The 24,484-nt window shown below is 46.8% G+C and overlaps 1 protein-coding gene across 1 annotated transcript in view; it reads left to right on the top strand.

Annotated features, from left to right (window-relative positions):
* The window catches only part of LOC147691853 (transforming growth factor beta-2 proprotein-like), a 213,078-nt gene that overhangs the window by 84,717 nt on the left and 103,877 nt on the right, over window positions 1–24,484 (top strand). Inside the window, exon 4 of the mRNA XM_086938130.1 lies at window positions 19,546–19,656. Within this exon, the coding sequence (XP_086794256.1) occupies window positions 19,546–19,656 (111 nt within the window). The remainder of the gene's footprint in view (window positions 1–19,545; window positions 19,657–24,484) is intronic.

A 24,484-nucleotide genomic window follows, 5' to 3' on the forward strand; every position in this document is an offset into this window, starting at 1 on the left:
TTTGATTGATTGAGAGTAGAAGCCCCCTTTCGAATATCGAGCAGCAGCAGGGCTTCCTTCTTCAGAGAACAGCCCTGGTGCCCCAAGCTTCTTTGTGCACTTCTGGTGTACCGAAGGGGAAAGTAATCCTGACCTGGTGATGATGAATAAGTCCTTGTACCCAATCATGAGTGCGGGCGACCACCACCTTCAACAACCAGCACAGATTACGCACCGCTTGCACTTAGAAAGAGGTTTAATGGCACTACATTTCAAAAAAGTAAATTTATTGTGCAAAGTCTATAGGTTTGGAATGGATGCCGGACAGCAACATGGATTTGATTCGGAATGTTGTGGTTCTATCATGCAATGAAGAAACTGTCCAGTGTCATTCATTTGACCAACATATGAAGAATGAAGCCATGGAAACTTATGCCTCATAGATAGCATGTTGGTATATGCAGCAGGCGCATAACCCACTGGGCCATGTCTCATGATAGGAACTGGTGACCTGCAGCTGACACCGGGTGCTCTGTAATAGCTGCCTAAACCAGCAGAGCAATCTCACTAGGATTCTGAGCCCTGACCTGCAGGTCACCAGCTGTGTGACGCAGAAGCACGTTAGCAATGCTACAAAACCACGTGACTGTTGTAACAAGTTCCATGTGGAAAAAACCAAAACACAAGCGCACCTGCGTTCTCTGAATCGTGAACGCAGGTGCCTGAATGCTTAGTGGATTGGGGTGCTGAGGACAGGCTGGCAGAGAATATGTCAGCTAAGCTCAAGGGCTGTAAGGGCAGGGAAATTTACATAACACACTGGCATCCAAAAACTGGAACATAACTGAGCTCGCGCCTTTTTCTCAATTCGAAAACGTCCATTCAGAAATGCTTCTAAATGAGACCTATGAATTTCTTGATAATTTACTGACAAATGGTTCTGTAACATGCATCATTTTGTTATTTTGCACATCTCAGTGGATGAGAAACACTCAAACTCTCTTTGGGTGGGTGGGGCTCGCTTGCTGGCTAGTAAAACTTTTGTAACCTGGCGCTCCGCACCTAAAAACGTGCACACACCTGTGTTTAGATCCAGTTTCGTGTGTCCCAGAAATTTAATGAGTACGTCTCAAACATGTTTAAAGTGTTTTTTTTCTGAAATGGCTGAGATAGTTAAAACATTTTTTTTCTCGTATGTTTGGACCTCGTAAGGTCATATTGGCACATCGCAGTTAGTGGAAAGAATTTAAAAAATGTGCTTTAAATGCTCGGTGGTGAAGCCAAATTAAAGTTAATTAGTGCTCAAACTCTGATTTAACTTAACCTTTCGGACAAAGAAAATCTTGACAGGTCGTCAAAGTGTTTAGTAGTTGTAACCGAACATTTTATTTTGAAAAGCGTATCTTAACCAACATTACCAAAGGTGCTTATCTGTCTCCTCTCAGGCGCTCATTCCGATCGGACCAGTAGGTGTTTGTGGCACTACTGCTCCGGGTAATACCCATACCACGGAGTGCATTTTTTGCCTAATGCTGCATTACTTTTCTCAATAGGAGCACCACAGGCCACATTTTGGCAGTTGTAACAACGTAATTTCAGCTGGTTATAAACGCCAGGTAGTTTTTTAAATTTATTTATAGTACTTATAAAGTGCACCCTTGACCCTGTCACCAGGCAGGTCACTCCCCTCACCGCCGCACATCCCCACCTATGTGCCCTGAGCCCGCTGCTGCCGCTCGCATCTGGTTCGTGCCCCACATTTTTCATTGCCTGCCTTCTGCTCTGCCAATTGTTGTACTGTGTTTAGTTTAGTTGTCTTGCCCTTGTTCTTCATTTTTTTGCCAGCACTGTTGTCTTTTTCCCCCTATGTGCCCCTATTTTGCCTTCTGTAACCCCCAGCCCCTCCCCAATTCGGCTTCCCGCCTCTGCATCCCCTGTGGCCTCGCCCCCCTGCTTTCCCATTCACCTCCTGCTCCCGCCTCCCAGCTGCTCCTCCCTCCCACACCCCCTCATATGGAAGCCGCGCAGCGGCCGCGCAGCGTTGGCGCGCTGAAGGCGCGCCTAATGCAAGCCTATTTGCACCCTTCCGCGCCTGGACCACGCCCAGGCCCAGAACCCCTGGCCCTCGTGACCACCACAACGCCCGGCTTCGCTGCAACTCCAGCACCCTCCACGCACTCAACACCGGACGATCAGGCCCCTTCTGCCTGGCCGCCCGGAAGCACACCCAAGGACCCTTCTCCTGCCGGAACTGCAGCTTCATCAACATCCGGTCTTCCAACCCACATACCAAATAACCCAACTTCCTTAGATGCATCCTGCTCAACACCCGCTCCGCCCGCAAACACGCCGTCGAATTCTGGGACCTACTTGACGCCAAAACCCAGACGTCGCCTTCCTGAGGGAGACCTGGCTGATCCCCTCCTCGGCACCCGACATCGCCATAGCCATCCCGGAAAGCTACAAGATCACCCGCAAGGACCGCACCAACGGAGTAGGAGGAGGAATTGCCATCGTCCACAGAAACACTCTCAAAATCTAGACATACAAGGACGACACCCTCAGCACCTGCACTTCCAGATCCACACCGACTCCAACACCACCCTCAGAAGCACCCTTGTCTACAGACCCCCAGGACCCCTATCACAGTTCAGCTACTCCATCGCCGACACACGCCCTAGCCTCCACGGACTACATCCTCTTTGGGGACCTGAACTTCAACCTCGAGAACAACAACGACTCCAACTCTTCCACCCTGATTGACAACCTCGCCAAACTCGGACTCAGAAAACTCGTCACAACACCCACCCACTCCGCCGGCCACATACCTGACCCCATCTTCTCAGCAAGCTCCCACGTCTTCTTCAACCACACCACCGAACTCCACTGGACCGACCACCGCTGCATCCACTTCACCTTCCGGAAGCCCACTCAAGAAGCCCTCCAACACGCACACCAGCAGGAAAGCCAGCTGGTTCACCGAAGACCTCCTTTAAAGACCGTCTAGACAACAACGCACACAACAGCAAAGAGCTCTTCAACATCGTGAAAGAACTCTCCAACCCCAACTCCAACACCAACAACATCCCACCTTTACAAGACATGTGCGACTCGCTGGCCTCCTTCTTCCATCACAAGATCGCACACATCCACAACAGCTTCGATGCCGTCACCATCCCGGCAACCACTGATACCCCGACTCCCACGACCACCACCCGCGCCAACCGCCTGCTCTCCTGGACCAACATCAACGACGACAAAACCATCAAGATCATGAAAACCATCCACTCCGGCTCCCAGGAAGACCCTGCCCACACCACATCTTCAACAAAGCCAGCAGCACCATCGCACCCCATCTCCGGAAAACCACCAACATCTCCTTCGAGACAGCGACCTTCCGGGAGAGCTGGAAGCACACAGAGATCAACGCCTTACTCAAGAAACCCAAGGCGGACCTCAAGAACCTCCGACCCATCTCTCTGCTCCCGTTCCCGGGGAAGGTCATCGAAAAGGCCGTCAACAAACAACTGACAAGCTTCCTCAAGGAGAACAGCATTCTGGACCCGTCCCAGTCCGGGTTCCACAGCAACCACAGCATTGAAACTGCCCTCATCGCCGCCACTGATGACATCAGGACCCTGCTAGACAACGGAGAAACCATGGCCCTCATCCTCCTGGATCTATCAGCCACCTTTGACATGGTCTGCCACCGCACACTACGAACACGCCTCTATGACGCCGGAATCCAAGAGAAGGCCCTGGACTGGACCTCCTCCTTCCTCTCCGGCGGAACACAGAGCGTCTGCCTCCCCACCTTCCGCTCCAAAGCCACTGGGATCATCTGCGGCATACCCCAAGGCTCATCCGCCAGCCCAACGTTGTTCAACGTCTACATGGCACTGCTTGCCCACGTTGCACGACGGCATGACCTCAACATCATCTCCTACGCTGACGACACCCAGCTGATCCTATCCCTCACTAAAGACCCTCACACTGCCTAAACCAACATCCACGAAGGAATGAAGGCCGTTGCCGACTGGATGAGGAACAGCCGACTGAAGTTGAACTTGGACAAGACGGAGGTCCTCATCCTCGGATCCACCCCCTCGGCCTGGGACAACTCCTGGTGGTCGACTGCACTAGGAACACCCCAAACACCCACCGACCATGCACGCAACCTAAGGGTCATCCTCGACTCTACCCTCTCCATGAGGAAGCAGGTCAACGCTGTCTCCTCCTCCTACTTCAACACCCTCCGCATGTTTCGCAGGATCTTCAAGTGGATCCCCACCGAAGCGAGAAGGATGGTCACCCAGGCCCTCGTCAGAATTAGACTGGACTACGGAAACGCACTCTACGCAGGAGCCCCGGCCAAACTCCTGAAACGGCTCCAACACATCCAGAATGCCTCTACACGCCTGATCCTCGACATCCCTCGCCGCAGCCACATCACACCCCACCTGAGAGACCTGCAGTGGCTCCCTTTCAACAAGAGGATAACCTTCAAACTCTTCACCCTCTCAAGGCACTCCACACAAGGTACTCCACAACACCGGACCAGCATACCTTAACAGCCGGCTCAGCCTCCACACCCCCACCCGCGATCTCCGCTCCGCAGACCGCACCCTCGCCACTCTTCCCCACATCCGAAGAGCGAACCGGCGGCAGATCATTCTCCCACCTTGCTGCCAAGACATGGAACACCTTCCCCATCCGCCTACAGCAGACCGAAGACCTTCTGACCTTCAGGAGACTTCTCAAGACCTGGCTCTTCGAAAAGTAGCAGCTCCCCCCTCTAGCGCCTTGAGACCCTCACGGGTATGTAATGCGATTCACAAATGCATTTGATTGATTGATTGATTGATTGACCATCATTCCCTGACAGGGATATCCTGGGACAAGACCTCAATTACACAAACTCCTTACACTACAATGCCATTAAAGTGGAGACAGTCAGGTCTTCATAATTTTTTGAAAAGTTAGCAGGTCCGAGTCAGGCGAAGATTAAGAGGAAAAGTAATCCAGTAAGAGGCCGCTGAATAATTAAAAGAGTGGCCACCCACTCTGGATTTCTTAATTCTCAAAAAAGGGTGGGTCTGCAGGCACTTTGACCTAACAGTCGTGTGTTGAATAGTCCGAAAGGTGAAGTATTTCTGACAGCAGAGCTAGCTGAAGTTCTGCTCTTGTAACCAAGAGGTCACTCGACTCTATATGAGGTATCGGAACTACAGGTTCAGTGGGGCAGGTGCTCCCACAACTTATGGTGGAGCTGTCACTCGACCAAACTCTAAATGAGGACCATAGACTTCACTGTATGAAGCTCTGAGCTTCGTATTGACACCCGGGTGTTCGATGATGTGTCACTTCCGTCTAAAACCACTGGTTCAGCACCAAAAGGTTTGACTTTCCATTCAGGAACTGTGTTTTTTTACCTCTTTTTATCTTTGACACTGAGGTTTTGATCTGTGTGTGTAAATTTGTGTTACTATAGGGAAAACAGAAGAACAGTAATGCAAAACCAACCCATCCCCCACTGAACCTGACAACCATCTCTAATGGACTGAATCCATAAGTGGTAACTGTGATACTAACCAAGAGGATAAGATTGTCAGTACATTATTATGGGCTCATCTCTTTTCCTGAAAGCCCTGAATAAAGCACAGTGGTGTTAAGCCCATCTCTCACTCTGATCAAGCTACCTTGCATTTACTCTCCCAGGGTCCCAACCTGTTGCTGCAGTTACACTATAGCATCGAGCCTGACTGCCCCTCTGCATCTTCAACCCAAAGCCTTGAACAGCCTTGAGCATTCACCACACCGACTTCGACTTGAGACGTTGTTTCTCGAGCACATTCTGTTAAAGACAGAGGCTGTACCCCAGCCCAGGATTCTGGCTAAAGGTGGGCCCAAAGGTATCAGGGTTGCGCTACGAAGACACATGGGTTGGGCAAAAATCACGGTGAAGGTTTTTGGTTATCAGCTGTTTTAGATACTGAGAAATACTGTGAATTTTAGAGTAAGTTTAACACTTGGCCAGTAATAGCGGCCTGAGAAGTTGATTGTGTGTACATTTAGGAACTAAATTGCAGAGGTTGCATGAAATTGGCCTACGCTTTTCTACCTTGCAGTGGTTGGGCTCATGTTAGAGCAACAGATCTCACTCGGGATAGCTGACCCATTTTAAGTCTAAACCCCGCCTGCTACATTGTGGGGTTCTTCAGGGTCTCCAATGAGCCCCACATAAATGTTTCATCCCTGGCATGCATTGATAAGGCCTGGGGTCTGAGATCCTTACATATGTGAATAATACTAAGGTTATTATTTCCATTGATGAGAGACATACGGAGACATGAGGGAACCTAATTGGCTGCCTGTCTGAAGTAGCAAAGGGATTGCAGGCACATTGCCTGAAACTCAATGCTGACAAAACTGAAATCATGCTCTTTGGTTTGGGCTTGCAGAAATTGGAACGACCCCTGGTGGCCTTCTCTCTCTTAGGCCCTGCTTCAAGGCCAAAGAGGATAGGCAGGAATTTGGGCTTGCTAATGGATGACTCTCTCTATGCAGGACCAGGTAAATGCTGTATGCAGGAGTTGTTTTGGGCTCCTTAGGCATGCGGCGCAGGCTATCTCAGCGGGTCCCTGTAGCGTGACGGAATAGCACCCGCACTGTGCCCATTCCCGGAAACGTACCATACTTGAGTACCTGCATTACTACCCACAGCCAACAGTCATTGTATTTTGTGGTGGTTGTTGGCCGCAGTTTTATTACTCATTACATACATCATATTTGTACAACTCCCCTGGACGCCTTCTTGGGGCCGGGGTCATAAATCATTTTCAAACATGATCACAAAATTGATTATCACTCAGTGTCATTTGAACATCATAAATCATGGGTCATAAATGATCGAGTACCATAAATCATTCTGCCGCAATCAGCCATTATTCTATCGTCATAAATCACTCTGCCTGAGCATCACAAATCTGTGGTCATAAATCATCTGGATATCATAAATCATTCTGTCACAAACCTTTCATCATTTTGTTGTCATAAATCATTCTGCCTGGGCATCATAAATCATCAGCCATAAATCATCGGCTGGCCATAAATCACTGGTTTGTCTTTTACTCATTTGCATCTCCTATGGTGGTAAATCACCCTGACAGCTCATAGACTGTTGTTTGTTGTTTTCCACGCGCCTTGCGTGTGGGGGATAGCCTTTCCCTGGAGTTAGGCCCCAACTCGCTACCTTGCTAGTCTCTTTTGTGCCCTGCTGTCTGGCGGGGGCTGGGCCACGAGTGCAGTCTCTGTTTGCTACCCCGATTTTTGTCAGGCGTAGTCACCCAGCCGTGAGGCATCCCAGTGAGTAGCCCTCCTTCTACACACTGCCCTGTCGGTGTGTTTCAATAACCAAACCAATACACCTTTTGTTTCCGCCCCTCTTTGGTAGGATTTTCACTTTCCTTGCACTATCTTCGTGTGGGTGTAGCTTCTTCCCGGAGTTAGGCCCTAGCTCACTACCTTGTTAGATTTTTTTGCCCTGCAGTCCGGTGGGGTTGGGCTGCGTATGCCGCCTCCGTTTGCTACCCCCTTTCGCTAGACCACTTCACTTAGCCGTGAGGCATCCCAAAATGAGTGGCCTTACTACTACACACCGCCCGATGTGTCTCCATCGCCAAGCATTGTACCATTAGTTCATTTCGTCCCTGTTAGCACTGCGACGCTGCTGTTGTAGGCGTGGGGGGTGGGACTCGAAAATCGCTGGTACCGCTCCCCGAGCTCCCAGATGTAAAGATGAGCTGCCCAGGGGGAGCATCACCTTATATCCCCTACCCCTTCCTGTCTTCCCTTTATTCTTGGAAGGGGGGGTTGAAGGGGGCTCTGGCGTGTTTCGCAGGGTGGCGCAAAACTAGCGCAAACTGGATCAGTAGTTTCTTGTGGGCTCTGGCTGCCGTTATGGCACCGGCCCTCTTCGCCCACTTTGGGGGCGGCCTTTGCTATAACACCTGCACTGTGCCCATTCCCGGAACTGCACCAAACTTGTGTACCTGCATTACTACACACAGCCAACAGTCATTGTATTTTGTGGTGGTTGTTGGCTGCAGTTTTATTGCTCATTACATACATCATATTTGTACAACTCCCCTGGACGCCTTCTTGGGGCCGGGTTCATAAATCATTATCGTACATGATCACAAAATTGGTTATCACTCAGTGTCATTTGAACATCATAAATCATGGGTCATAAATCATGGGTCATAAATCATCGGGTATCATAAATCATTCTGCTGCAATTTGCCATTATTCTGTCATCATAAATCACTCTGCCTGAGACAAACCTAGCGCAAACCAGATCAGTAGTTCCTTGTGGGCTCTGGCGGCCTTTATGGCGCCGGCCCTCTAAGCCCCTTCTGGGGCGGCCTTCACTAGAATGTTGTACAAGCATTGATTATGAGTAGGCCATAACTGTATCTAGGAATGGCTATCGGCTTGTTCACCCGCCTCCAATCTATTCAAAACGCGGTGGCAAGATTGGTTTGTAATAGTACTTAGTGGAGTTTGACTCCGGCTTGTCTGAATTCTCTCCACTTGTGAGCCATTTTCAAGCTACTCTTCTACACACATAAAGCACTCAATGACACCTTTCCCGCAATTTTGTGTCACCAAGTTGCATTTTATAAACCAGCACGCGCTCTTCGCTTTTCTGATCGGTTCTCTGTTATATAGCAGGAGAATTAAGAAATCCAGAAAGGGTGGCCACTCTTTGAAGTACTCAGCGGCCTCTCATTGGAACACTTTGCCTCTTACTCTTCGCCTGACTTGAGATCTGGAAACTTTTTCGAAAAAGATGAAAACCTGACTGTTTCCTCTTTAATGGCCTTGTAATGTAGGGAGTTTGTGAAATGGAGGTCTGGTGCTGGAATAGCCCTATCAGGGGATGATGGTGCGCTTTATAAATATTATAAATAAATAAAGTAAAATACCTTGCGTTTCTACCTGCTGAAATTACGTTGTTGCAACTGCCAAAATCTGACCTGTGGTGCTCCTATTGAGAGAAGTAATGCAGCATTAGGCAAAAAATGCACTCAGTGGTATGGGTATTACCCGGAGCAGTAGTGCCACAAACACATACTGGTCCGATCGGAATTAGAGCCTAAGAAGAGATAGATAAGTACCTTTGGTAATGTTGGCTAAGCTACGTTTTGCAAAATATCATTTTTGATTACAACTACTAAAAACTTTGACGAAGTGTAACTACAATTCAGTAGTTACATGGCTACTTTCACACACGTGAAATTTAGTGCACGTGATTGACGATATTCTTTTTCCAAAAGGTTAAGTTAAATGAGAATTTCAGCACTAATTAACCTTAATTTAGCTTCACCACCGGTTTTGTGGCATTGCTAACGTGCCTTCTGCATCGCACTGCTGGTGACCTGCAGGTCACAGGTTCAGATCCTAGTGAGGTTACTCTGCCCCAGCCTCACGCTAATATAGTGTGTACACAAAGGCCTAGTTTGTCCTTTGAAGTGACAGAGGTCCTCTGACCTGGAGGTGCTCACCAAGTGTGCCCTAATTTGACTTGCATTGGACTACCGTCCTTGTCATGAGTTTAGCATGTACAGCGGTGGTGGCACCATACCATGTTTTGTGACTCAGCAGTTGTGCCAAACCAGACCTGTTTATCTGTGTCATTGAGGTGGAGGCCTCCTGGCCCACTTGTGTAAATTTCTGCTTCTGTGTGCTAAACCAGATCCTTGTGCAAACATCTCAGTTGCGGTGCATGCTGTGTGTGTATGACTGAGCCAGAGTAATGGAGGGCTGAAGGTTCTGTTCAAGAAGCCCCTAGACCCATCCTGTGCATAAGATGGAGGGGAGGTTGTGTTCTCAGAAAATGGAAGACTATTGCTGACATTCCTAAAGCTAGACGGAGGAGACCTAGACACTGAAGAACGGAAAGTGGAAGCAGGGATCCTTAAGGAGCTGCTGATTAGTCTTCCTGTATTACTGCCATGTAATAGATTGTTGAGGGTGATGGATGGAACTGCAGTTCCTGCTGTTCAGGGTGAAAAGTATCCTCTAGGTGAGGCCAGCCTTTTATCTGTTTTTTGATCAGTGTCAGATGAGCTAGGTGCCAAAATCTCACACCCCTTTGTGTCCTTACTATGGGTACTCCAGGCTGGAAACTACCCTGCAGTGAGGAGAATCACTCTATAAATAGGCTGTGTCTGCAGAACAGCCTTGAGAGGACAGATGAAATGAGAACCTACCCAAACTGGTTCTGAAAGTGCAGACAGAGAATGCACATTCTTGTCACCTTAACCTGTATAAAAGCGGGAGCCACTGACCTATTCTTTATTCCAGTTCCAAGTGCTCCTCAACCAATGTATGGGAATGCTTCACAGAGTACTCAGTGGTTTGCAGTGCACCCAGAGCTGGTGCCTGACAGCCAGCTTCCTAGAGGTGATGGGAAATCACCTGGAGCCTGACCTTATTAGAAGAAGTAGAATCTCCAGACTAAAGAGCCTTCGAGTCAACCTGGTGCTTAGAGAGTGAAGATGCCTGCCAACCCTGCAGAGGTGGGGCTCACCCGAAGCATCAGAACAGCTTGATTGCCAGTGCTGTGAGGGTCTGCCGGCTCAAGGAAGGCTGGGGAGTGTGATTTGCATGGCCTTAGATTTATGGGCTGTAGTCTCGCTGTAAAAATGATCCGAGGAGGGAAATGAAGTAAATGGTCATTGTCAGTGCCATCAAGAAGCATGTGCCCGAGGCAGAGTGTGCTGCAAAAAACGTTGTGTCCCAATTAGAGTACTCAGTGGTTTGCAGTGCAACCAGAGCTGGTCACTGTTTAGCTGTGAGGATGTCAGATGGCGGCTCCGCTTTCGCCATGCTGTCTCTTTCCCCCAGATTGCATGTCGAGCCTCCACTGATGCTGGAAATCAGACTCTGAGGACCGTGCTGTGGTGAGACTGTACAATAGCAGAGACTCGCTTGAGAACTGAGCACTACAACTGAGCATTGGGGTAATCTACAACTCACCCAAGGGACGTTCAAGCCTCCAGGGAAGACGTACCTAGACCTACCAAATGGGGGAGACACCCAGATGTGTGGTAAAGTGGTGAAGAATACAAGGCATAGTAGCCTAAGTAATAATATGAGAACTGTGCCTGTTTGATGTGCTGTGAAGTATTAGGTTTTAATTGTGAACATCACTTTACTTTTTCTTTCTGCAAAGCACTGTGTTGTTTATTTAGTTATTATGCTGCTCTGTGATTGCCTAGTGCTGCGATTGCGCACCCACACTATCTCCCTGAGAATCATGGGACTGCTCGCCAGCGCCACCACTGAGAGTCAAGTGCTGAAGGGGTTGAACTTGGTCCAGTTTTGAGTGTCTTGTTGGGGCATTCCCAGGGACATATGAGGCAAGCAAGCCCAGCCGCCACTGCCGGTTCCCTGTAGCTACTGCTTGCCCTACAGCTCCCAGTGAGGTCTGGCTGCATTTTTGTAATACAGGAGGACAAAAGGTAAGGGAGTGTTTTGTAATTTCTATTGACTGCAGTGCTGCCTACTGCCTGCCATCAACAACCTTAACACCTCCCTGACCATCTCTGGAGAGACATAGAGTTGGACACAATGGGCTCCTCGGCTGCAGATCTTCCCTTGGGCAAGTGCTGCTTGTAAGAGTATGTGGAACAGTCTCAATCCTTGAATACCATTGGCTCTTCCTAGGCATGAGGCCTCCCTTTTTCCCTATCCATCTGACATGTGGTGGTGTCCAGGTTCATCACTTCTTCCTTTTCTGTGCCTGCCTCCCAGTGATACTTTTTATACATGCTTGCGCCTGTCTGGGGTGGCATTGTCTCGCCTGCAGAGCACTCCTCCTCTGTTGCAGTGTTGGTGATGGATGCCTGCCATGGTCATGATCTTGCCCTTGGTCTGGCTGTCTTTTTCCTGGATTGTGATGCTCCCTGTGGAGAATGAGAGAGAAAAACGGATTGTCAGTAAAGTTGTGTATATCAAGAGGTGACAGAATTGCTACATTGATAATGTATTATGATAACTTGTAGGTTACACCTTATTTTACTACATGTGAATATCAGACTACATCTCAAAGATGGTGGTCATGGGGTCCTGGAGTATAATAGATAACCTGGCCTGCCATGAATATGTAACTCAATTTACTGCACCAACACCTTTCAAAATCACACTGAAAATATGCTCAAAGAAGACACACTCCAGGAGGTTCAGCTTGAAGTGTTATGGGACGACATGTACGACTAGGTAATACACTCAATGTGCGTTTTCAGTTTGTGATTATTGGTGCACCTTTGATGACATCGGTAGATCTTTCAGAATGAACTGCGGATGGGTGCATACAACTCTGTGAAGTTTGAAATCTTTACCTACACAAACGTGTTTGTTTTGTTTGCCTTTGACAAATTGATGAGGTACGCTATCTTTGGAAGCCACTGAGAAGTAGTAAGTGGTTACTATGGGGCACTGAGAAGAACGTATGAAGATTGGGGTGTCTCCTTTTCTTTGTCCTGAGGATGACCAGAACAAACGATTAAGCCACACACACTGTAACAGGTCGAAACTTCCACTGAATATACATTTGGACTGCACTATATCATTGTATGAAGAGGAAAGATTTGTTCATCTGCCTATCTTCAGATTGATATTACAGCCAGACCAGATAAATGATTATAAAAAGAAAGAAATGCTATTACTTGTTTTACTCTCTTAAACATTGTCATGCGCACTTTCTATCTGCACATGCACTTTTTGTCTCTCAAGAATGAATGAATGAATGAATGAAATGAATGAATGAAAATTGCACTTGTATAGCGCTAAACTACCCGGAGGCCTCGTAGCGCTTGTGACTGAAGTTGCTTAACGCGGGCTCAGGGCAGATCAGCAGAATTTGGCTTACAAGTGTGTTTTCAAGGCTTTCCTGAAGGACAGGTTAATACTGTTGCCTCGAAGGGATAGAGGGAGGGTGTTCCAGAGTTTGGCCGCAGTATGGGAGAAAGAGCGGCCTCCCCATCGAGCTTTCCTGACTCTAGCGGAAGTAGCCAGCCAGAGGGTGCAGGAGTGGAGGGAACGGGACGGGACGTAGGGAGTAGCCAAGGGATGCAGAATGGCGGGACCTGCGCGATGAAAGGCTTTGTGTAGGATACACATAGCCTTAAATTGTACTCTTGCCACTATAGGGAGTCAGTGAAGCTCTCTTAGGGCATTCCTCGCTGACTGCCAGCGAGGGAGATTGTAGAGTAGGCGGGCCGCACTATTTTGTGTGACTTGGAGCTTCTGGGTGGCAAAGGTCGGAGCTCCAATGTAGAGGGCATTCCCGTAATCCAGGCGGGAGAGTATAAGGGCCTGGACCAGGATCCTCCTTGCCTGGAATGGGAGCAGAGGGAGCACCTTCCACAACATCCTCATAAGCCCAAAGCAGGTGGCGGCGGTCTTTGTGGCTTGGACTGAAAAGTCCAAAGCTTTATTGAACTAGATCCCGAGGCTTTTTATTTGGGACTTGGGGACGGGGGCAGGCCCAAACATGGTGGCCAGAGAACAGAGGGAGAAGGATTGCCCAATAGGATGACGTCTGTCTTCTCCCCGTTAAGTTTTAGGCAGGAAGATTGCATCCATCTGGCAACAGCCTCCAGACAGGGGCCTAAGGTGTGGGACGATCCCTCAGAGTGGTCTAAGGAGACCACCAGTTGGGTATCGTCCGCATAGGTTACGATACGCACACCGAAGGGATGGACTATCCTGTCTAGGGGTTCCATGTAGGCATTAAACGGGTTAGGGCTCAGGGAGGAGCCCTGGGGGACCCCACACCTGAGTGGGTGTTTAGGAGACACCGCCTCGCCCTCAAAGACCTGGAAGAAACGGTCAGCCAGGAAGGATGTCAGCCATTCCAGGGCCGCGCCCGACACGCCCATGTCCGCCAATCGATGTAATAGCGTGACATGGTTCACCATGTCGAACGCAGCGCTGAGATCTAAGAGGATGATGGCGACTTTTCCACCCCGATCCAACACAGCTCTTGCCTCTTCCGTCACCGCTAAGAGAGCGGTTTCAGTCCCATGCAGAGGACGGAACCCTGTCTGAGAGGCCCCCAGAAGACTATTAGACTCCAGATAGTTCATCAAGGTGTTATTTACGTGCCTCTCTAGCAGTTTGCTCAGCCAGGGGAGTAAGGAAATAGGACGGTAGTTCACCAAGTTGTTCTGGTCAAGATTGGGCTTCTTCAACAGAGCCCTCACCATCGCGCACTTCCATGAAGGTGGTACGGATTTAGAGGTGATGGATGTGTTGAGAACGTCCAATATGACTGGGCGAATAATGTCCGTGACCTTAGTGAGGGTCTGGGGGGGTGCTGGATCGTTGGGAGAACCAGAGGTGATTTTGGGGATGAGTTTATCCAAGGCAGGAATGTCCAAAAGTGGGATTGTATCAAGCGTACAGAGGACAGAGGAGTCGGAGGTTGTAGATACGAGGGGTTCCGTATCATTGTTAGCGTCCCTGAAAGAGGAGTATATGGCCTGGATTTTTTGGGAAAAGAAAACGGCCAGATCGTTACAACGATTTTTGGCGCCCTCGGCAGAGGGACACTCAGCAGGGGGTGAAATAAGGGATTTGACAATTTAAAAAATTTCCCTTGGGGCATTAGCGGCTGCATTCATTTTGCCACCGTAGAAAGAAGCTTGTGCCACCTTTATCTCCTGTTCGTAGAGCTTAATGGCAGCTCTATATTCAGTTTTCCTGAGTTGAGAGTAGTCCTGTCTCCAGGCTCTCTCGATTTTCCGGCAAGCTAATTTCATGGTCTTAAGGGCAGGTGTGTACCATGGGGCTGCTTTGGGTCTTTTTATAGAGTTACTAGATTGTATGGGGAGAACCAGATCGAGTGTGCTAGAGATCCAGCCATCGAAATTGTTGGTGGCTGTGTTGGGATTCGTTACCTTCCTAGGTGGGTCTCTAGCAAGGGCGTCTTCCTATGCAGGGAGGGGGATTGAGGACCACTTCCTACCTCAATGTCTAGCAGGATGGAGAGTCGAGGGAGGGGGGTTTGTGCGCCACGTGAAAGGTATCAAAAAGTGGTCGGTCCAAGGTAGTGGTGTAGGGGGGTCCACCACAAGAGCCTCTATATTGCTATAGATGTGGTCAAGAAGATGACCCCTATTATGGGTTACGTGAAAGCCCTTTTGATGTAGATCCAAGGCTTGTAAGTTGGAGCGAAGATTATTAGCTGTAGTGTCGTGAGGATCATCTAGATGTAAGTTAAGATCCCCAAACAGGGTGAAATTAGGCGAGGACAACACGAGACTTGCAGCAAGGTCTGTTATTTTAGTGATGAAATTGTTAAGAGCGCCAGGTGAGCGATAGGCTAGGATGCCAGAAAAGGCGGTAGTGGAGGAGAATTCTAGTGAAAAGTGGAAGCTCTCACAGGTTGGTGAGGTGGTGGGGGTAATACGGCATTTATAGCTGTCTCGATAAATGATGGCCAATCCGCCACCTCTCCCGGTCTGGCGATCCGGTCTTTTAAGCGTGTATCCTTGTGGGGTGGCCCATACAGTAGTCGGATCGTTATCTGTGTGAAGCCACGTTTCAGTTAGGAAGAGAGCTTCAGGTTTGAGCTCATCAATCAGTAAGTGCAGTTCGGTATAATGTTTGCATAGGGACCTACAATTAAGGAGGAACATTCTCCATTCTTGACCAGGGGGTGAAGGGCAGGTGTGAGATGGGCTCCAATTACAGCTTTTACAAAGGTACTCAGTAAGGTGTGGGAGGAACGTGTGACGACATAACAGGTTGGAGCAAGGACGTAGGGCGAGAAGCGATGAGGAGTCATAGGAAAGTGGGGGCCCTACCATTGTGAAAGGGCCTGGCCACCAGCAAGCAGGAAGCGTCTGGACGCGGACTGGCGCAGACTGGCTTCTCTTAGGCGCCTCTTCGGCGCGTCTACGGCGCTACCGCTGCGCGTCACCGCTGTGCGGGAAGGTGCGGGGCTAAGTAGATTAGGCGGAGTGGGAGACTAGCGCGTCAACCCACCTAAGATGGCCGCCTAGAATGGAGCAACCAGGAAGTGGTACCGCTTGCCTCCCTCCACAACAAACAGCACTGGTTGCTGCGGTGGACCGGGGAGTGAGCGAGCAGAGTACAAGTGATATTAGACAATTTTAAAATGCAGGCTAAAACAAAGGTAAAAGAAAACGCTTGTAGCAGTCCTTACTCGCTGCCAAGCGCCAGCGCAGCGATGTGTATCAAATCAACCTCGAGCGCGAATGAGTCTAGCCCTTAAGTAGTAAGGGCGGAGTGGGAGACTAGCGCGTCAACCCACCTAAGATGGCCGCCTAGAATGGAGCAACCAGGAAGTGGTACCGCTTGCCTCCCTCCATAACAAACAGCACTGGTTGCTGCGGTGGACCGGGGAGTGAGCGAGCAGAGTACAAGTGATATTAGACAATTTTAAAATGCAGGCTAAAACAAAAGTAAAAGAAAACGCTTGTAGCAGTCCTTACTCGCTGCCAAGCTCCAGCGCAGCGATGTTTATCAAATCAACCTCGAGCGCGAATGAGTCTAGCCCTTAAGTAGTAAGGGCGGAGTGGGAGACTAGCGTGTCAACCCACCTAAGATGGCCGCCTAGAATGGAGCAACCAGGAAGTGGTACCGCTTGCCTCCCTCCACAACAAACAGCACTGGTTGCTGCGGTGGACCGGGGAGTGAGCGAGCAGAGTACAAGTGATATTAGACAATTTTAAAATGCAGGCTAAAACAAAGGTAAAAGAAAACGCTTGTAGCAGTCCTTACTCGCTGCCAAGCGCCAGCGCAGCGAGTAAGGACTTGTCTGAGTTCCTGAGTTGTATTATTGATGAACTAATATAAAATTGCTTCAATAACAATATATACTCTGTACTGCTTAAACAATGTGTGTTTCTTATAACTTTGTGCATTTATTGTGTATGTAGAGGGATTGGATGACTTCCTCTGAATTGAGAATATGCCGGACAGTATATTCCGACAGAACCATTGATGAGGTGTACTGTAGGATATATATAGGGCAAAAAGTGACAGATAGAGAAGGAGAACAATAGACTTTCATGCATTGAAACCTAGCAATATGAATCCAACAGAAGCATGCTTTCCTGCACCAATTGATAATCTTGTAAAGAGTACTGTGCAGGTCAGGATTAGATGCAGGAAAAGGGCAATAGGACAAGAGATGGAAACAGAGACAATGGATATAATCCCTCAGCAGGTTCTTACTGCTGGGATCAACCTACTCCGCAGAAGCATCAACATCTAAAAGAAAAAATAACTCATTAAGCATTTCACCTTTTAACCCCCCATTTACTGACACATGACATATGTTACAGCTTGTGATAATTTCTGTTTTTCTATCTCTAGGAGGTTGGAGCTCTTAGAATTCCTAGAGCTGAAATGTAAATTGAACCTCTATCCTCAATCGAGAATTCTTGAACTAAAGTGCTTGTTCTGTGTCAGTTATTGCCTTTAGTGAAGTGTAATGTAAATCTTTGCTCAGAATGAATCTTAATGTAACAAATTCATCAGCTGTGACATAAGGAAAACACATTAGTATTTAACCTTCTCTTATAACAAGCAACCACTTCCCGGCCGCTGTCAATAACTTAATACAATAGTGTGACTAAACATAAACAAGTCAGTACTTATAAGCATCTTTCGTGTTTCTCTCATTGACACAATAGTGAAGATTACAGTTCATGGGCTAGATGTAGGTAATTCTATTTTACCACTTCTAAATTACCGAATTTTACCGATTCGGTATTTAAGAAGTGGTAAAATAGAAGGGGGCACATGTAGGTATTTCAGAATCGGTAAATACCGAATCTGTAAGATTCGGTATTTACCGATTCGGTAAATACAGAATTGGTATCCCCCATTGATTCCTATGGGCCTTGAAGCCCATAGGAATCAATGGTGAATACCGAATCGGTATTTACCGATTCGGTAAATTCAGATTTTTGCAAGGGTGCAGGGGGTGTCACTTTGACACCCTCTGGCACCCCAATTCCAGACTTGTGTGCCATGTGGCACACAGACATGCCCGAAGGGCATGTCTGTGTGTCACATTGCACAGGTGTGCATGCACAGATGTGCATGCACACCTGGATTCGATATTTTACCACCCAATTGGATTGGGTGGTAAAATACCGAATCTGAAAGGCCTGCGGCACTCAAAGATGTGCTACCTACATGTGCTTTTACAGAACAGGTCTGTTTTACCGATTCGGTAATTTTACCGAATCGGTAAATAATCTTTTAGGAAAACATGACTCCCTAAACTACTATTCAAATATTAAAGTCTAAGGGCCAGATGTAGGTATCCAAATACCTGTCGGTAACGGCCATAAAATACCGATTTTCGGCCGTTACCGACCGGTATTTGGATACTGAGATGTAGGGCATTAAAAAATACAGATTCGGTAATTTTACCGAATCAGTAATTTTACTTATTATATAGCGCGAACTTGACCCGAACCGAATTGGGTATCAGAGCGCTTTACATAGCACCAGTTACGTTACATGAGGACACACATTCATTTTTGTTAGGCACGGGGAGATTAAGCGATTTGCCCAGAATCACAGGATGTTTGGCGTCGTTACCGAGACTCGAACCCAGATCCCCAGGTCCGAGGTCGAGCGCCCTAGCCATTAATTTAATTTAATAGTGGTACAGGAGTGGGTGGTTGGTTAAGTGAGCTACTTCAGTCATGTCCGGGATCACATCTCAATTTCCTGTGGACACAGCAAAGAGGGCAATCATCTGTATATCTTTCCTCTCTTCAAATAGTTATTTCTAGATGATGTCTGTGCAACAAACACCAGTCTCGACATGGTGGAACATTTTTTGGACCTGTGGCTACCTTCCATATTCTGCTGGCCCACATGTGCACGTTTGGATGGTGCGTTTTTCATAAACACCTGGGGAGGGGTGTCCTTCTGGTTATGTCAGGAGCTGCACCCCTTGTATTGGCAAGTGTGTGTGTGTAGGTGTTAGGACATTTGCATTTTCTGCTGTATTGTCATTTAGTTTGTATACCTTTTTATTATTAGTATCTATTTCGCTATGATTTTTGTTTTGTGTCTTGATGTGCCCGCTGCACGTGTTTTTTTATGATTACTAATACATATGATATTTGTCCAAGCTATCCAATTGTATACTATATCATTTTGTTTTCCATTTCTTCATTTTGTTTAGACGAGGCTTTATTGCTGATTGTGGGAGTGCTGATGTATCAATAATCTCTTGTTTGACCTTATTTTCCTTTGTACTTGGAGAATTATTTCTCAACCCAATTGATATGTGTCATTTCATTGCAGATTCAATTAGTGGGCAGTGTATGGTGTGTGACTTTCTTTAAGACTGGGTGGTTGAACATTATGCATGGTTGACTGTAGTACGCTTGATGTACCACTTGGCACAGCTTTTGTGTATTTAGTCTTACTTTCACCTTAATCATTGTTTAGCACACCATTGACAGGTGCTCACAAGAGAATGCTTTTTCTCCTCCTCAGATAGAAACTTGGGTCTCAAGATTGGGGTGCACTGCCCCTGCTGTTCCTACATCCCAGCCGACAACAGCATAGTCCCCAACAGGAGCGAGGAGCTTGAAGTACGCTTTGTGGGTAAGGGACACCGAAAAGGGTGAGGGTGACCAAAGGATACTTGAGATCTGGGGCATTTAAAACAGAAAGTTAGTTCTCGCTGAAAATTCCAGAAGTTGTTACTATTCGGTGAATGTTACAGGGGACGTGACTTCTATATACGTGTTAATGCTTTATGGAGATTACAGAAGGCTGTTAATGCTCTGTGCATGTTACAGAAAGATATAACTGCTCTGGGATTGTTACCAGGAGAGGATTGTTATTGAGTTGGGAACGATATTGTTATGTGGCTGTTGCGGAAGTATGTTACTGCCCTATTAATGTTACAGAAGAGTGTGATTGCTTTGAGAATGGTACAGATGAATGTCCTTGTTCTGCAGATGTTACAGAAGGATGTTATTGCTCCGTGAATGTCACAGAAGGATGTTCCTGCTCTGTTAATGTTACCGAAGAATGTTTGTGCTCTGTGAATGTAACAGAAGGATGTTACTGCTCTGTGAATGTTACAGAAGGATGTTCGTGTTCTGTGAATGTTACAGAAGGATGTCCGTGCTCTGTGAATGTTATAGAACGATGTTACTGCTCTGTGAATGTCACAGAAGGATGTCCGTGCTCTGTGAATGTTATAGAACGATGTTACTGCTCTGTGAATGTCACAGAAGGATGTCCGTGCTCTGTGAATGGTACAGAAGGATGTTACTGCTCCGTGAATGTCAAAGAAGGATGTTCCTGCTCTGTGAATGTTATAGAACGATGTTACTGCTCTGTTAATGTTACCGAAGGATGTTCGTGCTCTGTGAATGTCACAGAAGGGTGTTACTGCTCCGTGAATGTCACAGAAGGATGTTACTGCTTTGTGAATGTTACAGAAGGATGTTCGTGTTCTGTGAATGTTACAGAAGGATGTCCGTGCTCTGTGAATGTTATAGAACGATGTTACTGCTCTGTGAATGTCACAGAAGGATGTCCGTGCTCTGTGAATGGTACAGAAGGATGTTACTGCTCCGTGAATGTCAAAGAAGGATGTTCCTGCTCTGTGAATGTTATAGAACGATGTTACTGCTCTGTTAATGTTACCGAAGGATGTTACTGCTCTGTGAATGTCACAGAAGGGTGTTACTGCTCCGTGAATGTCACAGAAGGATGTTACTGCTTTGTGAATGTTACAGAAGGATGTTCATGCTCTGTGAATGTTACAGAATATGTTTGTGCTCTGTGAATGTTATAGAACGATGTGACTGCTCTGTGAATGTCACAGAAGGATGTTACTGCTTTGTGAATGTTACAGAAGGATGTTCGTGCTGTGTGAATGTTACAGAAGGATGTCCGTGCTCTGTGAATGTTAGAGAACGATGTTACTGCTCTGTGAATGTCACAGAAGGATGTCCGTGCTCTGTGAATGTTACAGAAGGATGTTCGTGCTCTGTGAATGTCACAGAAGGATGTTACTGTCCCTACGAGAGAGCTTAGAGGGACGACCGGTGCACCGACGGATAGTGCGGTGCATCCACTACCTGAGCTCGAGCCAGGTGAGGTGGGGCTGTTCCTTCTCATCAGTTTGGATGAGAAGATGATTACACATACACTTCAGGTGATATGACTTATTTAATTTAATCTAGCAGTAGCTCTAATGGTCCTGAGGAAGCAGCAGGGGATCTTTAGACCTCATTCGTCTGCAGAAACATGTCGACCTTATATCCTTTTTAGTGGATATTTGCTAAACCACTAATCAGCACTGTTTTTTATTGACTTAGGAGTGTGAGGGTGCTTATTAAAATTGTTTTCCCGATCACGACCTAATTTTAGATTTCTTTATCTATCTCTCACAATTCACTTTTTCTAAAGCACTGCTATTCAGTTCACCACTAGAAACGCTATCTTACTCACATCAGAATTTCACATCAGCATTAACTTTGGGTTTTTCCTGTGTATGGAAACTAAGCACCAACACAGGTTTTTTCACCCCTGATTGTGAATTATTAAAGCAAAAGAGATCCCAAATGATGAAGGGCGGTCTCGATGGTGGACTGATGGGAACTCGTTTTAGTTAAAATTACTTCCTTTCCTGTATGTATAGGTACATTGTTCAAGCTGGACTCTCTGTTAATTTTTTGGTTGGTGTCAGTTCTGTTCAGGGGGCTTAACAGATAGGGTCTATAAACTTACCTCTGGGACCTTCTTTAGTGTTTGGTGGGACTGCTCTGTGAATGTCACAGAAGGATGTCCGTGCTCTGTGAATGTTACAGAAGGATGTTCGTGCTCTGTGAATGTCACAGAAGGATGTTACTGCTCCGTGAATGTCACAGAAGGATATTCCTGCTCTGTTAATGTTACCGAAGAATGTATGTGCTCTGTGAATGTAACAGAAGGATGTTACTGCTCTGTGAATGTTACAGAAGGATGTTCGTGCTCTGTGAATGTTACAGAAGGATGTCCGTGCTCTGTGAATGTTATAGAACGATGTTACTGCTCTGTGAATGTCACAGAAGGATGTCCGTGCTCTGTGAATGTTATAGAACGATGTTACTGCTCTGTGAATGTCACAGAAGGATGTCCGTGCTCTGTGAATGTTATAGAACGATGTTACTGCTCTGTGAATGTCACAGAAGGATGTCCGTGCTCTGTGAATGGTACAGAAGGATGTTACTGCTCCGTGAATGTCAAAGAAGGATGTTCCTGTTCTGTTAATGTTACCGAAGGATGTTCGTGCTCTGTGAATGTCACAGAAGGGTGTTACTGCTCCGTGAATGTCACAGAAGGATGTTACTGCTTTGTGAATGTTACAGAAGGATGTTCATGCTCTGTGAATGTTACAGAATATGTTTGTGCTCTGTGAATGTTATAGAACGATGTGACTGCTCTGTGAATGTCACAGAAGGATGTTACTGCTTTGTGAATGTTACAGAAGGATGTTCGTGCTGTGTGAATGTTACAGAAGGATGTCCGTGCTCTGTGAATGTTATAGAACGATGTTACTGCTCTGTGAATGTCACAGAAGGATGTCCGTGCTCTGTGAATGTTACAGAAGGATGTTCGTGCTCTGTGAATGTCACAGAAGGATGTTACTGCTCCGTGAATGTCACAGAAGGATATTCCTGCTCTGTTAATGTTACCGAAGGATGTTCGTGCTCTGTGAATGTCACAGAATATGTTTGTGCTCTGTGAATGTTATAGAACGATGTGACTGCTCTGTGAATGTCACAGAAGGATGTTACTGCTTTGTGAATGTTACAGAAGGATGTTCATGCTCTGTGAATGTTACAGAATATGTTTGTGCTCTGTGAATGTTATAGAACGATGTGACTGCTCTGTAAATGTCACAGAAGGATGTTACTGCTTTGTGAATGTTACAGAAGGATATTCATGCTCTGTGAATGTTACAAAATATGTTTGTGCTCTGTGAATGTTATAGAACAATGTGACTGCTCTGTGAATGTCACAGAAGGATGTTACTGCTTTGTGAATGTTACAGAAGGATGATACTGCTTTGTGAATGTTACTGAAGGATGTTCGTGCTCTGTGAATGTTACAGAATATGTTTGTGCTCTATGAATGTTATAGAACGATGTGACTGCTCTGTGAATGTCACAGAAGGATGTTCGTGCTCTGTAAATGTCACAGAAGGATGTTACTTCCCTGTTAATGTTACCGAAGGATGTTACTGCGCTGTGAATGTTACAGAAGGATGTTCGTGCTCTGTGAATGTCACAGAAGGATGTTACTTCCCTGTTAATGTTACCGAAGGATGTTTCTGCTCTCTGAATGTTACAGAAGGATGTTCGTGCTCTGTGAATGTTATAGAACAATGTTACTGCTCTGTGAATGTCACAGAAGGATCTTACTGCTCTGTGAATGTTACAGAGGATGTTCGTGCTCTGCGCATGTCACAGAAGGATGTTTCTGCTCTGTGAATGTTACAGAAGGATGTTCCTGCTCTGTTAATGTTACCAAAGGATGTTCGTGCTCTGGGAATGTCACAGAAGGATGTTACTTCTCTGTGAATGTTACAGAGGATGTTCGTGCTCTGCGAATGTCACAGAAGGATGTTTCTGCTCTGTGAATGTTACAGAAGGATATTCCTGCTCTGTTAATGTTACCAAAGGATGTTCGTGCTCTGGGAATGTCACAGAAGGATGTTACTGCTCTGTGAATGTTACCGAAGGATGTTCGTGCTCTGTGAATGTCACAGAAGGATGTTTCTGCTCTGTGAATGTTACAGAAAAATGTTCCTGCTCTGTTAATGTTACCGAAGGAAGTGCGTGCTTTGTGAATGTCACAAAAGGATGTTACTGCTCTGTGAATGTTACAGAAGGATGTTACTGCTCTGTGAATGTTACAGAAGGATGTTACTGCTCTGTGAACGTTACAGAAGGATGTTACTGCTCTGTGAATGTTACACAAAGATGTTTGTGCTCTGTGAATGTTATAGAATGATGTTACTGCTCTGTGAATGTCACAGAAGGATGTTACTGCTCTGTTAATGTTACCGAAGGATGTTCGTGCTCTGTGAATGTCACAGAAGGGTGTTACTGCTCCGTAAATGTCACAGAAGGATGTTACTGCTCTGTGAATGTTAAAGAAGGATGTTCGTGCTCTGTGAATGTTACAGAAGGATGTTCGTGCTCTGTGAATGTTACAGAAGGATGTTACTGCTCTGTGAATGTTACAGAAGGATGTCCGTGCTCTGTGAATGTTATAGAACGATGTTACTGCTCTGTGAATGTCACAGAAGGGTGTCCGTGCTCTGTGGATGTTACTGAAGGATGTTACTGCTCTGTGAATGTCACAGAAGGATGTTACTGCTCTGTGAATGGTACAGAGGATGTTACTGCTCTATGAATGTTACAGA

This window comes from Lissotriton vulgaris, chromosome 9, assembly GCF_964263255.1.
Source record: "Lissotriton vulgaris chromosome 9, aLisVul1.2, whole genome shotgun sequence".
Lineage (NCBI taxonomy): Eukaryota > Metazoa > Chordata > Amphibia > Caudata > Salamandridae > Lissotriton > Lissotriton vulgaris.